The 15,475-nt window shown below is 57.2% G+C and overlaps 1 protein-coding gene across 4 annotated transcripts in view; it reads left to right on the forward strand.

Moving 5' to 3' along the window:
* Lingo1 (leucine rich repeat and Ig domain containing 1) overlaps positions 1-14,210 on the forward strand; it is a 48,698-nt gene extending 34,488 nt beyond the window's left edge. For 3 of the 4 annotated variants that reach the window (XM_033756037.1, XM_033756038.1, XM_010626240.2), the window contains exon 2: positions 11,337-14,210. In XM_033756037.1, coding sequence (XP_033611928.1) covers positions 11,349-13,193 — 1,845 coding nt within the window. In that variant the 5' untranslated portion in view covers positions 11,337-11,348 and the 3' untranslated portion in view covers positions 13,194-14,210. Of the gene's footprint in view, positions 1-6; positions 24-11,336 lie in introns of those variants that run through there. The other variant, XM_010626220.2, reaches the window with a different exon arrangement.
* Positions 14,211-15,475: the final 1,265 nt, after the last annotated feature.

Below are 15,475 nucleotides of genomic sequence, written 5' to 3' on the forward strand. Positions count from 1 at the left end.
CGGACGGCGCGTCCGAGATGCAGGTGAGCCCCGCTAACAGGCCTTGGGCACGGTGGCCGGGCTGCACCCTCCTGGGGACTCAGGGCGCATAGTGCCTCCCGGACCACTCCGGGGTCACAGGCCTCAGAAAGGATTCTTCTATTGCCATCGCCCTAATAGGTTCCTGGTTGGCAGGACTGGGACCCCACCGGCGTCCCGTACCTTCCCATTGTGAGAATGGTCACCCGAGAGAAAAAAAATCCGTTAGTCCCAGAGGTGCCCACCTGGGTGGACCCCGGATCCCGCCCCAGGCAGCCCTCAATACTGGGCACTCCTAAGCCAGTGCTCAGGCGAGAAACCGGCTTTCTCCACAGCACCAGTCCGGATGGATGGCAGCCCCACCCCCTCAGTCTGCGGGTGACAGGGGGACTGGTGGGGAAAGGGAGGGAGTCCGTCCGCGGAAAGAACCTCAAAGCCATTTAGGGGCTTCCCCTTTGTCTGCCTGCAGCCGGCTTCTTACCACCTCCTGTCCCACTTTTCCTTCCAGGCTTGAGAGGCTGGGTGGTGGGAGGTGGAGACCCGCGGAGAGGAGGGGGGAAGGAGCCTGCTGCCCCCCACCCTCTCTGGGTGGGCCCTGAGTATCCTTCCCTCCAAGGAGCATCCAGGAGCTGGGTCTCCGGTGGATATCACCTTGGGTAGGGGGTGGGGCCAGGCCAGTGGACAGTCCCCTCTGTGCTGTCGCTGAGGTCCGCGCTGTACTAGCACCCCCCCTTTGTTCTCAGATGTGCTGGGGTCTGAGGGGAGAAGGGGCATGTGAGAGGGTGGGGGGCACTCTGCCCTGGTGGGCGGAGTGCGGAGGCCCTGAGGAGGGACACCACCGTCTGGGCCAGCCCATTCCTGCCAGCCTGGCCCTCCCTTGGTCCCCTGCTGGGCTTGGGCAGCCAGAGGGACAGAGCCCTGCCTGGTCCCCGCTCTGGGCTTAGCCCTGCTGGCCATTATGGGATGGCACACCCTTGCTGGGGACTCTGGGGCACCCAGCCGGCAGAGAGCCTGGGGCTTCCCCAGGTCCAGTGAGGAGCGCCAGTGAGGAGAGGGAGTGTACTGCTCTGGGGCCTTTGTCCTAGTGTGGCCAAGGGGGCGCCAAATGCTAAGGAGCTGGGACAGCAGCCTGTCAGTAGTGCTTTCCCCTGAGGCAGAGGCAGGGGGGTGGTGTACAAACTCCTTGGAACCAACTGAAAGAGGGCACAATGTCAGACAGGGGATCCTGGGGGAACAAGCTGGGACAGGCCTCTTGAGGGGCTCTGGTGTCCCTGTCCTCCCTGCTGCTGCCAGCTAAAGTGTGGGGCCCAGGGTGGTTTCTGCTAAGGCTATGGTGCTCCCCAGGTCTGGGTCAGAGTGTGTCCCCCATTGAAGGACCAGCTTTGCTGGGATGGGTGTGGGCTATCCTGTGGAGCCCTGTATGACTGGAAGGGAGGTGGGCCGACCACTTCACTCTGCAAAGGCCTCTTTGATCCTGGGGCTAAATCCTAAGGGTCTCCCCATCCCCAGCTCTGAGTACCTGTTTTCTTGTATTAGTAGTGTCCTTTAAAATCTGGAAGTCCAGAGGGACACTACCTGCCTCTCCCCAACACAGGCGGTTGTGCAGTGTAAAGTCAGACGGGACTCTGGTGTCATGACGTCTGGGGAGCCCTGTGAGGGACTGGGTGAGTCCCTGCTGGGAGGGGGTGGTGTGTACTTTGCTCAAGGTCCCACTGAGGCCTGAGGCAGTGTGTCAGGTGCAGGCTGAGAAAAATGGGCCCTGAGAGGCATGCAGTAGGTGGTGGTGGGTTCTGAGTCAGGTCTCTGTCTTGCTGTCCTGTATATGGCACTCTGTGGAAGGATGATGGTCTGCCAGTCCCTGGTGTCCCTCCCTGTGCACACCCACAGATTATCTTGTGTTCTCTTCCCCTATTCTTCCACCCAGCCTCACCCTCACCTGGCATGGTCTAGCATCCCCACCCAAGAGGCCTGCTCCTCTCCTCCTCCTGGCCCCTCTTCCAGAAAGCCTCCCTGATTGCACCAAATCCCTGGTCCTCCCCCAGGCACTCTTAGCATAGAGCCACACTGTCCCAGCATGTTCATTCAGCCCTGTACTGTACTTCCTGGCTGGGCTGCCTGCTGGGTTTGGGCTGGGTGTTCCTCTGACTCCCATGGGTCCTTGAGCTCCCTGGGCAAGATGAGTGCCCATTCCTTGGCCTCTCTGCCTGGCCCCTGGGATGAGCCAACTCTGGGAACCCCCAGCTCAGTGGCACACACAGGCACTTGGGGAAGGAGGGGCTCTCCTGGGGCCAAAGCAGGCAGGGGCTCTTTGGAGGAGGGGGCTGGAGGAACGCTGAAGTATCAGCAGGCTTTGCAGATGCTGGAAGCAGGTATAGTCTTTGTAGAGAGAGTATGAGAGGCAGGGTTGTTTTCAAATGTGTTCAAGGCATGCTTGATTCTGACCTTTGCTTATGCACTGAATTCATGAATGAATATGCTTGAGTGCCGTGGTGCCAATAACAGTCTGCTCATGTGCACTTAGTTTCTTCAATGGTCTTTCATGGATACGCTGTTTGAGTGTGCACCCTGCCGGGGCCAGCCTCACCACTGCCTGGCTGTGTGGCTTTGGGCAGTTTCCTTACTCTCTCTGGGCCTCAATCTCCATTTCCAGCCCATAGGAATAACAAGATCTGCCTCTAGGATGGTGGTGACAGTGGAATGTGCTAGTTAACGCACAGCATTTAGGACAGTGCCTGGTATACAGTAAGTGCCTAATGAACAGTGGCTACTCATAGTTTCTTTCTGTGGTTGCTCTTGATCTTAGCCTTGGAGGTGGCACAGAGATTGGCTACCTGAGAAAAGAGAGCCAGAGAGATGGCATGTGTGCCCCATCTCCAGCTTACAAGCCTATGGCTTTATCTATGATACCTTCCTCCTGGCTGCTGCGCTGGGGCTCTTGCGTGCTCAGAGCCTGGTCTGTTAGCAGAGTAATTCGTGCACTTCATGGTAACTCAAGCAGCGGTGATGAGGTGATGAACAGCATGAGTCCACTCTGCCCTTGAACCCTTGCACTTTGATAATGACATGTATCTTCCCATGTACTTCTCTGTGCCCCACCCTTGGTCCCTTTTTCTGGAGCACCTACCACCTCACAGTATGGGTTTAGCGTTCTCTTGGCTCTTTCAAATATACATATGTTGCTCAGTCTTAGTTATTTTTGAACTTTATAAAAAGAGCAAGAACTATTGTAAAGTCCTCTGAAGTTTGTTGTTTTCTCCCTCATAATCTTAAGCTCCATCTGTATAGCTGCACCTGATTGTGGGTGCTGTTCCCCATTTTCAAGGGTGTATAGTGCTCTGTCATTTGGACACAACTGTTTCTCTTCTCCTCCTGTGTGTGAGCTTTGGGGATCTCACCCTTTTCAGCTCTCATGGGGCAGATGTTCTTGACCCACCTCCTGACTCGGTGAATGTGCAGGCATCTCTGGGGCCCACAGCTAAGAGCAGAATTGCTGGAGTGCAGGGCACATTCACTTTTGGTTTTCCTAGGAAATGTGCCAAAGTGTTTCCAAATTGGTCTCACCGGTCTCTGCCTCCCCCAGCAGGAGGTGAGTGTCCCTGTTGTACTCTGTGCTGCGGGCCGCCCCCATGTTTCCCGGTTGAACGAATGTGAAGTGCTATGGCACGATGGCCTTGGCTCGTGTTTCGGGAATTCAGGGTTTCTGGTGTTGAAGCAGAGGTTTTGATGTGCAGTAGCCAGTGTGGAGCAGGTGCTTACTCAGTGACTCGCCCCTCTGATCCTCAGTTTCCCCAGATGGGGTAATGCTATCTACACAGACCCTGAGCTCAGCCATGGGCAGGGGCCGTTGGAGAGGAGGGGGTACAATTTGGTAAAGAGAGAATAGCAAATCTAGGGATCCTGTGACTCTGTACCCATCCAGGGATGGGCAAGGCTGTCCCAGCACAGGAAGTGGAGTACTCTGCTTCCGCCCCACCCCCTCTACCCTCGCACCTGGCCTGGTGAGTGCTTAGCAGGACTGTGACGACAGCGGACAGAACAAATGTGTATTTGCACCCCCCCTTCCCCGCTACTGTGGGACCTTCTCTGATTGCCACTGCCCATGCAAGGAGTCTCGTGGGAATTCAAAGGTTCCCCCGTCCCAAGGCCTCCAGGCCCCCGGCTGCCTGGAGAGGAGCTAATTGGGAGCCTCTCCCTCTGTCAGCCCTGGGCACCAACGATTGATTCCACGCTGCCTTCCCAGCCCAGGCCTGGGCCCCTGGAGCTGGATAGAGCCGGGCGCCAGGGCTGGCGGAATAATTATGCCTATTTCATGTGACACCCAAATTGATTGCCGCCAGGGTGACATTACGAGGGCATTGTTCCCATCTCCAACCTCTTATTACATGTTATTAGGGTGTGTGGTGTGTGTGTGTTTTTCTATTTTTTCCCATTTCAGGGAATTAATCTCTCCCTGTACCTCCTCTGCTTCCCTCTGCAGAGAACCCACTCTGGCTCTGGGGGGGTTGAAGCCTGGCCCAGATGCTGCCTCTGCCTGGCCTTGCAGGGCTGTCCAGGAGTGGACAGCACTGGTACCCTCGGCAGGGACTTGAGGTCACCTCAAGTCCCTTCATTTGGACACAAGATGGGGCATCTCAGAGCTGAGTGGGGCTGCTTGCGTGTAGACCCACAGGAATATCCTGCTGTGTCTTTCATTTTGGTCTTGCTTGCATACCTCTTGTGATGGGCTTCTCACTCACTGTCAAGGCCAGTCTTCAGTCTCGAGCCACCTGCTGTCCAGTGATGATTCATGCTGAGCTGAATGCTCCTATTGTGAGACTCTGGGTGTCTTGTGGATGGGCAGCTTGAGGGTGCAGAGGGCTCATCACCACCTTGCTTCTGAGCTTAGTTTACCAGGTTGGAAGGATGGGCTTTGGCAAGGATTTGGCTGGTAGTCAGTGGAAGGGCAAGGATTTGTATGGCCAGTGCCAGGAGTGGGCCAGCGCTTTTATTTATATCTGCTTGTGCACGTTATAAATAACTCACTGGACCTTCTGATGTATTGGGGGCTGTTTCTAATCTTTTCTTTTGTTTTTGAAGCAGAAATAATCCATGCCACCACCCATTCCTGACCTGGCACCACTGTGAGGACAGTGTCCACATGCCCTATGCCTCCCTGGCTAGGGAGGGAAGGTGGTCACCAGTGGGGGATGGGCTTCCTCCTAGGTCCCAGCCATGAGATGCTGTGGGGCCCTGGATGAGTCCCTGATGCTCTCGGGCCTCATTTTCCTCATCTGTATGGCAGCCCCTGAGGGAATTGTGCCCATGGAGTCCTCAGTGGTGGACCAGCAGCTCAGAGCCTCCCCTCCTTGTCAGAAGTGGGTGCTGTGGGAGTGTGCTGAGGGTGTGCGTGCTCCGCTCTGCCTGGAATCTGTCCCCAGCCCATGGGGCCAGCATCCACACGAGAGGTGCCTGGTCCCAAGATCATGCAGGTCTCCAGGCCCTTGGATCTGAGTCAGGTGTGGTCAGGACTCAGGGGCATCACCACCTCAGGTTAGATCCTGGCTCTGCCATTGTCATGGTGCCACTTAGGGTGAATCATACCCCTCACTCTGCCATTCACTTCTGGAACGCATCAGATGGGGATCACAAACCAACATCGTGCCAGTGTTATGAAGATGGAACAGTGTATGCCCTATGCACTGTTGGCACTGTGTTTGGTGAGGCTGACCTTGGGTTCCAGACAAGGCTACCACTGCCACCTTCTCCTGTCCACCTGGCACTGTGAGCTGTGGCCCTCAGCCCAGTCCTGTGCCTCTCCTGGTAGGATAGGTTGGCCTGAGCTGTCCCAAGACGGTGGAGTCTTCAGGGCTGGGGCATCTGGAGGGGGTTTGTGAGGGCCCAGAAGTGAGAGGGAGCCAGCAGGTGTGGATGGTGTGTCCTGGGGCTGCTGGCCTGCAGGGAGGGCCAGAGGCCTTCAGGATGCTCTTGTGCCTGAGATCTAGGGTTGGCATCTCAGAGACTTCTCAAGGGAGAATGGGGCCCGGACCTGGGTGGTCTTCAGGCCACCCATGTAGGCACTGACCTCACCCTACCTACTTTGGGATTGTGCCCAGCACAGAGAACCCGGTGAAGGGGCTGACAGATCCAAAGCAGCCTGAGCCTTCACAGCAGGATAGGGATGCATGGGCTGGAGCCTGGGCTGAGGCCTATGAGCCCCTCACCCTGTGTTGGCCCAGAATCTGCCTTCTCTAGGCTCCACCTTACCCTGGCTCCTCCCCTCAGAGCAGCCATTACTGGAGAGCAGAGCCTATATATAGCAGCCTTTAAACACTAAGATGCTTTGACAATTAAAATTCATAATTTATCCCACAAATGGCCTGGGGCTGCAGGCTCGCCTGAAGGCTGGGGGCTCCTGGGACAGCTGTGGGTGGTGGAGTAGCCAGGTAGCTCCCATCCTCACCTGCAGGGGCCAGGTGCTTGCCCTGTGGGACACAGGGAGTCCAGGGCAGCTGGGGGTGACTGGCAGCTGCCCAGATGATAGCCACACACTGCCCAGTCAGCACTGTCCACCAGAGGCCAGGGAGCTTGCCCATGAGAGAGAATATCATTCCTGGGAGGGAACCTGAGGAACGGGGCTGGTGGCACTGGGCCAGGGAGGATGGGCAGGGACAGTGGAACACACACACACACCCACCCTGGGGACCCAGCAACTCTTTGCCAGAACCAAGAGCAAGAGGAAAATAAAGAATTATACATGACAAAGGACATGACCTCAATTTTCTTCCAGGTTGAATTTTCTGTCCCTGTGGGGGTGGCTGAGGGAGGAGGAAGGCTAGCAAAGGCAGCGGCAGGGCCAGCGAAGGAGGGTACACAGGGACACTGGGCTGCCCTGGTCTGGATTTCTCCCATGGGCGCTCAGCCTAGGCACTGGACACATTTTTGGCGGGGGTCCCCTGACCTCCTCTCCTTGTGCTGGAGGCAGCTCCGGCTGTCCCTGGCTCTCAGCCTAACCCCAGAATTCTCCTGGCTTGGCTGAACCTCCCCCATTAGCAGCTCAGACTCTGGGCCATTATCAGCCATTCGCACCTCAGCGGGGGATGAGCCCCAGCCACGGGCCCGTGGCTGAAGAAGAAATCCAGGGACCCTGCAGGAGAGGGTAGCACAGAGCAACAGGAGCCCCCTGCTCCCAGAGGGCTCAGACCCAAAGTGCTCTTCACCCTCACTACTGTGCTCCATGACACTGCCCTCTCCTGCCTCTGGGGACATATGATTAGGGTTCACCCTGAGCTCCCCCTCCTCTGAGCCTTTCTCAAACCCAGACTAGAGGTTGGACAGTGGGGTGCATGTCCTCTGCAGTGTCCTCGAAGCTGTCCCCAGAGTTGTGTGATGACTCTGTCCCTCTGAGGGGGGCTTCTCTATGTAGGAGCCACAGTGCTGCTGGGAAGAGGGTGTTTTGAGACCCTGAGAAGACCCAGGAGGCTGATCCCCCGCTCTTCCCCGGGACTGCTAGAGATTGGGCTTGAGAGAGAGAGGGAGGTTTAGTCACTGATGTGGGCTCTGGCCCTGTCTTCCCTGACTGCTGGACCCTGGCCCTGCCCCCAGTGCCCACCATCTTCCCTGCCTCTCTCCCTTCCTGTGTCTCTTTTTTGTCCCTACTGTCTTAGCCATGGAGCTGGGAGGTCCTCTGCAGCCCCTTCCCTGTCTGCCTGCCCTCCTGCTCCATCCTGCTGCAGACACAGCCATAGGAATAGGGGCTGCAGTCAAGATGCATTGTTGTGAACCACCCTGGTTCCCAGGGAAGAAGCCGCTGGACCACTCAAACCTGGAAAGGCCTTGTGGGTGCCAGGTGCCTGCATGAGCCTCTTGAGGCCCAGCAGCCCTCATGTTCCTGGCCCAGATACCCCACCCTTCCTTTCCCAACAGGCAGCTCTGGAGCTGAGCAGTTTTCTCATCTGTGAAATGGGCTTCTGTAAAGGCTGCCATGAGGGCCTGAGACAGCAAGTGTGAAGCCCAAAGCTGGTCCTCTCCATTTTCTACAGGGTTACAGGGGGTGCTTGGGGCTTGCATATACCTGGCTGGTGCTGTGGGGCCTCCACAATGACCCATTGTCTCCCTCAGTGGTTTTCCAAGCCCACCCATGGGTGCCTTTATGCCCCTTCCCTCTCCACCATCTGCCCTCACTGCCCCGAGCCCTGGGGTGACAGCCAACCTGAGGCCCTCATGTGAATCCTTCAGCTTCTATGAAATTGGGGTTTGAGGCTGGAGACTTGCAAGTTTAAGGACGTCCCTGTCTGGCTAGAGAAATTCCAGTTTCTGATGTTGCCCCTTTCCCAAGGACTCTGTACTCCAGGCCATCCTTGCCCTGTAGGGAAATAACCAGAGAAGGTGGGCATTGCCTGGGGCCACACAGCAGGCTGTTCATGCAGAACAGCACTAGCAGAGCCAGGCCACCTTGCCTGGGGCATGGTGAGGGTGTGGATGGTGTCCTGAACCTAGGTCCTACCTTCTGCAGCCACAGTGGCTCCTACCTCTCAGGGTGCCCTGGGGCTGTGTCATGCCCCGGGCACAGCCATCCTCTGCCTGCTCCTGACATTTATTGTCTGTTATTTATTGGTCCAATTTTTAATTCTTGCCCTTGTGGGAAGCCCTTCAGGGGGCAAGGTTCTGAAATAAAACCCTGATTAAAATGTATAAAACACGTCTCCTGGCCACTGCAGGGGCAGCTGGCAGAACTCAAGGCACCAGGACGGTGAGTGACTCTCAGAAACAGCCTCACCTGCACCCTGGCAACAGGGACCTGGTGGGGTATGAGGTGAGGACATAGGCCCAGTGCATTGTGCTTATGCTGGGCCACCTTTCTGTACCTTAGGTTCCTTGCACTAACTATGAAAGACAGGGATGAGGTAGTGCCCACATGCCTGTGCCCCTAGCTTTGGGGTGGCAGCTGCACAGGGCAAAGCTAGCCAGAATTTCCACCAACCTGTTTAAATTTGTTCAGGAGCCCACTCTTAGGGGAGCCCCATTGGCAGAGCCTATACCCAAGACCTGTGCACATGTGCTGCCTTTCAGAGAACTTCCTTGGGTCTGCTTTGTGCTGACCTTGGGCAACTATACACAGGATCTTGACCCAGGATCCTTTGGAGGGGGACTCTGCTGAGGCTTAGCAGTAGATTTCCCTCATTCAGATCCCTGAGAAGCTCCTGCTTGTTACCATGATGTGGGTTTTTGTGGCCTTATTTGACTAGCTTGCTTCTTTAGCTTTTATCTGTCATCTTGTAGCATCATGTTTCTATCTTGACTCAAATCAGGTTTAGAATGGCAGTTAAATAGTATCCCTGCACCCAGCATTTACATAGTATCATTGCATCCAGGAGTTACACAGAATCACTGCATCTAACAGTGACATAGTATCCTTGCACCAAATAGTTACATAGTATCACTGCATTCTTGCAGTAAGAACAAAGTGCTTCATTATTGTAGACCAGGGATAGGATCTGATGGAGCAGGTCACAGATGGCTTCATGGAGGAGGTGGCCTTTGAGGTGATAGCCACAAAGACTGCTAGGACAGGAGCCAGGAAAGTTCTTCCAAAGGAGATGGCTTAGCAGCAGGAATGGGCAAGACAAGTGGCCAGCTGGGTGGCTTTGCTGGGAGGGGCAGGAGAGGTGGAGGGTAAGTTGAATTCAGGTGAGGAAGGCTTCGGATGCCAGAAACAGGTCTGCATAAGGCACCTGTCTCCTGCATGGTGGTCCGTGTCCTTGCTGACCCCTCTTCCTCAGCCTCCTCTGTAGTGGCTCCCATACCACCCACCAGCCCAGCCCTGAGCTGGGTGCTAAAAGCCCTATTTACCTCTTGAGGTCCCCAGCTGCACACCCTAGTCAGCCCCAGCTGCCAGCCCAATTACTTATTGATCGCCCGTCAGGATGTTTGCTTTTCTGGTGGGTTGCTGGAGCGTGTGTGCTGTGGAAAATGGCCTGGTGGGGGTGGGGTGGGGAGAGGCTGAGCCCTGGAAGAATCTGGAGAGAGGAAGAGAGGTTGGACACAGCCCTTGGGAATAACGGAATCTTACGAATTCCATGACAAGTCACTGACACCCAGTTCTCTCTGGTTAATCAGTCACTTAGTCGATCAACAACCAGGAAGCACCTGTCAGTCCCAGAATCTGACAGACCAGAGCTCCTGTCCTACATCTGCCACCTCTGCTGGCTGCATGTCCTTGGGTGGCCACAACCTCTTGGGCTTTCAACATTCACATGACAAGTATAGATGATCTGTGGCCTGGAAAGGAGAGTCTGAGGGGAGTAAGAGTGGTAGATGAAGGGCCTGAGCTGGGGCAGGGAGACCCCCCTCCCTGGGCTCACATCTTGAAGGAGGCCCTTGAGGCCATAAGTGGTACAGACATGCCTCCCCCGGTGCTGCATACCTAGGGGCCTAGCTGGCCTGGTGTCCACTGGGCCAGCACTTAGGGCTGCCTGTCCTCTTGGGGACAGGTGACCGCTCCTCTCTCAGATCACAGAACACTTGGTCCTGGTGCTAGGAGGGAATGGGGACCCCAAGTGGAGGTGGGTGATAGCTGGAGGTCTTTGGGGGAGCTCACTTCCCTCAGGGGATCAGAAGAGGCTCTCAGGGCAGTGGGGTTTCAGCAGGCCAGGGTGGCATCCTGGGAGGAGACTGGAACACAATGACAGGCAGGGACCAGAAGCCTGAGCTTTGCCAGCACAGGAACACAGAAGGGAAGTCGGGGACTCTGCAGGGCCAGTGGGTGCACAGATGTAGGGGAGGAGCTAAGGGATGTTTGGAGGCCAGAGCCCATTGGAGAGGAGCTTGCGGATGCTGACTGCTACCGCTGGGCTTGTTGACCCCCCGGGACTCTGAGATGCCCTCCTGTGCAGACAGCAGGGTCTAGACCAGGAGAATGGGGCTGACACAAGAGGGCGCCCACAGCCTCAAGAGCCTGTCCTGCAGGCCAGGGGCTGTTCCTAGGGATGCTGCCTTTGAGCCCTTTGATCCTCTCGGTGAGTCTCAAGGCAGCTCAGCAGAGCTTTGTCGCTAACTCTGCCAGGGCATTGCCTGTAGATGGTAAAGGAGGTGGCACTGTCCCTTTCCTTACCCCTTTTGTTCCCAGAGAGGCAGGCAGGAGACCCTCTGGCCTAGGCATTTCAGCCTCCTTGTGGGGTCCCAGGCCAGTGTCCCCTGCCAGTCAGCACCTGCCTCTCTGTCTATGTTAGGGATACCTGATGGGGCAGGAGGGCCCCAGGGCACCTTGGGCTAAGGGTGGGGTCCCACTGGATGCTGCCTGCTCTCACGTCACCCCTGTTCTATGCTTGTTCCCGGTGCAGGTGAGCGAGAGGATGCTGGCGGGGGGTGTAAGGAGTGTGCCCAGCCCCCTCCTGGCCTGCTGGCAGCCGATCCTCCTGCTGGTGCTGGGCTCTGTGCTGTCCGGCTCAGCCACAGGCTGCCCGCCACGCTGCGAGTGCTCTGCGCAGGACCGCGCTGTGCTGTGCCACCGAAAGCGCTTTGTGGCAGTGCCCGAGGGCATCCCCACCGAGACGCGCCTACTCGACCTGGGCAAGAATCGCATCAAGACGCTCAACCAGGACGAGTTCGCCAGCTTCCCGCACCTGGAAGAGCTGGAGCTCAATGAGAACATCGTGAGCGCCGTGGAGCCCGGTGCCTTCAACAACCTCTTCAACCTGCGGACGCTGGGGCTGCGTAGCAACCGCCTGAAGCTTATCCCACTGGGTGTCTTCACTGGCCTCAGCAACCTGACCAAGCTGGACATCAGCGAGAACAAGATCGTCATCCTGCTGGACTACATGTTCCAGGACCTGTACAACCTCAAGTCGTTGGAGGTTGGTGACAATGACCTTGTCTACATCTCTCACCGCGCCTTCAGTGGCCTCAACAGCCTGGAGCAGCTGACGCTGGAGAAATGCAACCTGACCTCCATCCCCACCGAGGCGCTGTCCCACCTGCATGGGCTCATCGTGCTGCGGCTGCGGCACCTCAACATCAACGCCATCCGGGACTACTCCTTCAAGAGGCTGTACCGGCTCAAGGTCCTGGAGATCTCCCACTGGCCTTACCTGGACACCATGACCCCCAACTGCCTCTACGGCCTCAACCTGACGTCCCTGTCCATCACGCACTGCAACCTGACCACCGTGCCCTACCTGGCCGTACGCCACCTGGTCTACCTGCGCTTCCTCAACCTCTCCTACAACCCCATCGGCACCATTGAGGGTTCCATGCTGCACGAGCTCCTGAGGCTACAGGAGATCCAGCTGGTGGGCGGGCAGCTGGCCGTGGTAGAACCCTATGCCTTCCGCGGCCTCAACTACCTGCGTGTACTCAATGTGTCGGGCAACCAGCTGACCACTCTGGAGGAGTCAGCCTTCCACTCAGTGGGCAACCTGGAGACGCTCATCCTGGACTCCAACCCGCTGGCCTGTGACTGCCGGCTCCTCTGGGTCTTCCGTCGCCGCTGGCGGCTCAACTTCAACCGGCAGCAGCCCACATGTGCCACACCTGAGTTTGTGCAGGGCAAGGAGTTCAAGGACTTCCCTGACGTGCTCCTGCCCAATTACTTCACCTGCCGCCGCGCCCGCATCCGGGACCGCAAGGCCCAGCAGGTGTTCGTGGATGAGGGCCATACAGTGCAGTTTGTGTGCCGGGCGGATGGTGACCCGCCACCTGCCATCCTCTGGCTCTCACCCCGCAAGCACCTGGTCTCAGCCAAGAGCAACGGGCGGCTCACAGTCTTCCCCGACGGCACACTGGAGGTGCGCTACGCCCAGGTCCAGGACAACGGCACCTACCTGTGCATCGCGGCCAATGCGGGCGGCAATGACTCCATGCCCGCCCACCTGCACGTGCGCAGCTACTCGCCTGACTGGCCGCATCAGCCCAACAAGACCTTCGCCTTCATCTCCAACCAGCCGGGCGAGGGAGAGGCCAACAGCACCCGCGCCACCGTGCCTTTCCCCTTTGACATCAAGACCCTCATCATTGCCACCACCATGGGCTTCATCTCCTTCCTGGGCGTCGTGCTCTTCTGCCTGGTGCTGCTGTTTCTCTGGAGCCGGGGCAAAGGCAACACCAAGCACAACATCGAGATCGAGTATGTGCCCCGCAAGTCGGATGTGGGCATCAGCTCGGCCGACGCGCCCCGCAAGTTCAACATGAAGATGATCTGAGGACGGATGGCGGGGGGCAGGGACCCCCAGGTGCGTGGGGCAGGGGAAGGGGTCCGGCCGTTGCCCACTTGCTCCTGGCCCACCTCCCTCCTCACCACCCCTCCACACACACACTCCTTCTCCCTCCTGGCCCAGGCTGGCTGCCCCCTGCCACCCCTCACCACCGCCCTCTTCCTACCAGGAACCTGGGCCTGGGGACCAGGGGCGTGTGTGCAGTGACAGACTGGATTGAGAGCCGGCTACCTGACATGCAGCAGAGTCAATAATTCAATAAAAAAAAAGTTACGAACTTCCTCTGTAACTTGGGTTTCAATAATTATGGATTTTTATGAAAACTTGAAATAATAAAAAGAAAAAAAACTATTTCCTATAGCTAGTCGGAATGCAAACTTTTGACGTCCTGATTGCTCCAGGGCCTCCTTCCAACTCAGTTTCTTGTTTTCTCTTCCTCCTCCTCCTCCTCCACCTCCTCCTCCTTTCTCTTCTCTTCCCCTATGGGGAGGGATCACTCAGGAAAACAGGAAAGGAGGATGCAGCCCCTCCCCACCACCCTGCCAGGCGCCTTCAGGAGCAGCTGGGCCGCAGGTCTGGGCCAGCGCTGGGCTAGCCTTTTGCGGGGAGTGAGAGACAGGGACAGGGCCACCCGATGGAGTGGGAGGCTGTCTGCTGGGCTGCCAGGCAGCACTGCCATGGGGAGTTACAGGCCCACTCTAGGGTGGCAGAGACTCTGGAAGGGGCTGGGGTCCTCCTGGGGGACAGCACGGTCAGTGGAGAGAGCTGGGGGCCAGGGGAAGGCTTGAGTCCTAACCTATGGTCCTGGCTGTGCTGCTCACTTGCTGTGGGGCCTTGAGCCGTCCACTGGCCTCTCTGGGCCACGTCTCCGCATCTGTACCGTGGGAACATCCCCCACCCTGCCTACCTCACAGGGCTGTTGTGAGGAACGATGAGATGATGTATGTGAAACACTTTGTAACCTGTAAAGCGCTGTGCACACGTGTGGGTGACTCCTCTCTTATGGTCGTTCTTGTCTCTCTGTGGGGATGGGCTGCTGGGGACCTCCACAGGGTATGGGCAAGGTGCCAAAGAGAGGGACAGGGTCCAGGCTGTGGCTGGGGCACTGGCTGGAGAGGGCCCCCTGGGCTCGGGCAGCATTGTAGACCCCACCAGCTCAGTCTGCTGGCCTCGAGGCCCAAGTCCCACTGACTGTGACCTGGAAGTGTAAGTCTTCCTTCCATAAGCACTTATTAGGCCCCAGTTGTATGAGATGCTCTTCCTGGTATTTCTCTTCCTCCTCCTTCTGTGGAGACTGGGTGAGCTTATTCTGGGGCCACTCTGGTACTGCTTGGGCTAGCTCCACCTCTCGTCCCAGCAGGCCACTCCAGAAGCTGTCTTGAGCTTTTCAGGAGGCCCTGTATTTCGAGTTGGGAGCCTTTGTTAGCCCCAACTAGTCAAGAGGGCTGGACAATATCCCTCCCTCTGTCCAGGCCTGTCAAGCCAGGCCTACATGTGCCACACTCTTCCCTGGAGAGGGACACCCAGGTGACAGTGAAGAGCCAGGCAGGCCTTCTGTGGGCAGAAAACCCTGGCAGCAGAGCATGGCCTGCAGACCACACACTCACCTGTCCCTCATCTGTCACAGGGAGGGCACAGGGTCAAGGGCTGGCCACTCCCTTCCAAGCATTTTTTCTCTTGGGGACATCTTGGCTCAGGAGGGCTCTGGGGCCTGCAGGACCAAGCAGATACAGGCTCCACTGAAGGAGGTGGGAGAGAAGTCAGCCCAGTGACAAGGAGCACCCACAGGCAGCTCCTCCTGGCAGGGCTCCTCTCTGGCTCAGTGCACACCCCAGCCAGTGTATACTAGGGGCTCTGTGCCTGGCACTGTCTAGCCAAGCCCATGCAGGGGCAGTGTGGGGCCAGCACTCCGCAATTTACTTATTTATTTATTCATTCATTCATCCATTCATTCTCAGGCAACCCTAATAGGCTGCCCTGCTCCTGGATCTGACTAACACAGTTTACAAACAACAGCTGGGCTGTCCTGCCTTTACTCGCCTCACCTCCCACCTCCACCTGGGATCTGCAGGTTCTGAGAAAGGATCAGGCCTTCTGAAGAGGGGTCTTAAGCCCTAAGAGGAAACAGATCCTCTCCCATAGGACCCTGGGGCAGACCATGCATGCTTAGAAGGCTCTGGGCCAGGACCAAGTTCTAGTGTTCCAGTTCTAACAGCAGCCACATGGCATGATCCCTTCACACCTCTGAGCCTCCGTTTTCTGGCTGTGAA

The sequence above is a fragment of the Fukomys damarensis genome, unplaced genomic scaffold (assembly GCF_012274545.1).
Source record: "Fukomys damarensis isolate Sample0158 unplaced genomic scaffold, DMR_v1.0_HiC HiC_scaffold_25, whole genome shotgun sequence".
NCBI classification, from domain to species: domain Eukaryota; kingdom Metazoa; phylum Chordata; class Mammalia; order Rodentia; family Bathyergidae; genus Fukomys; species Fukomys damarensis.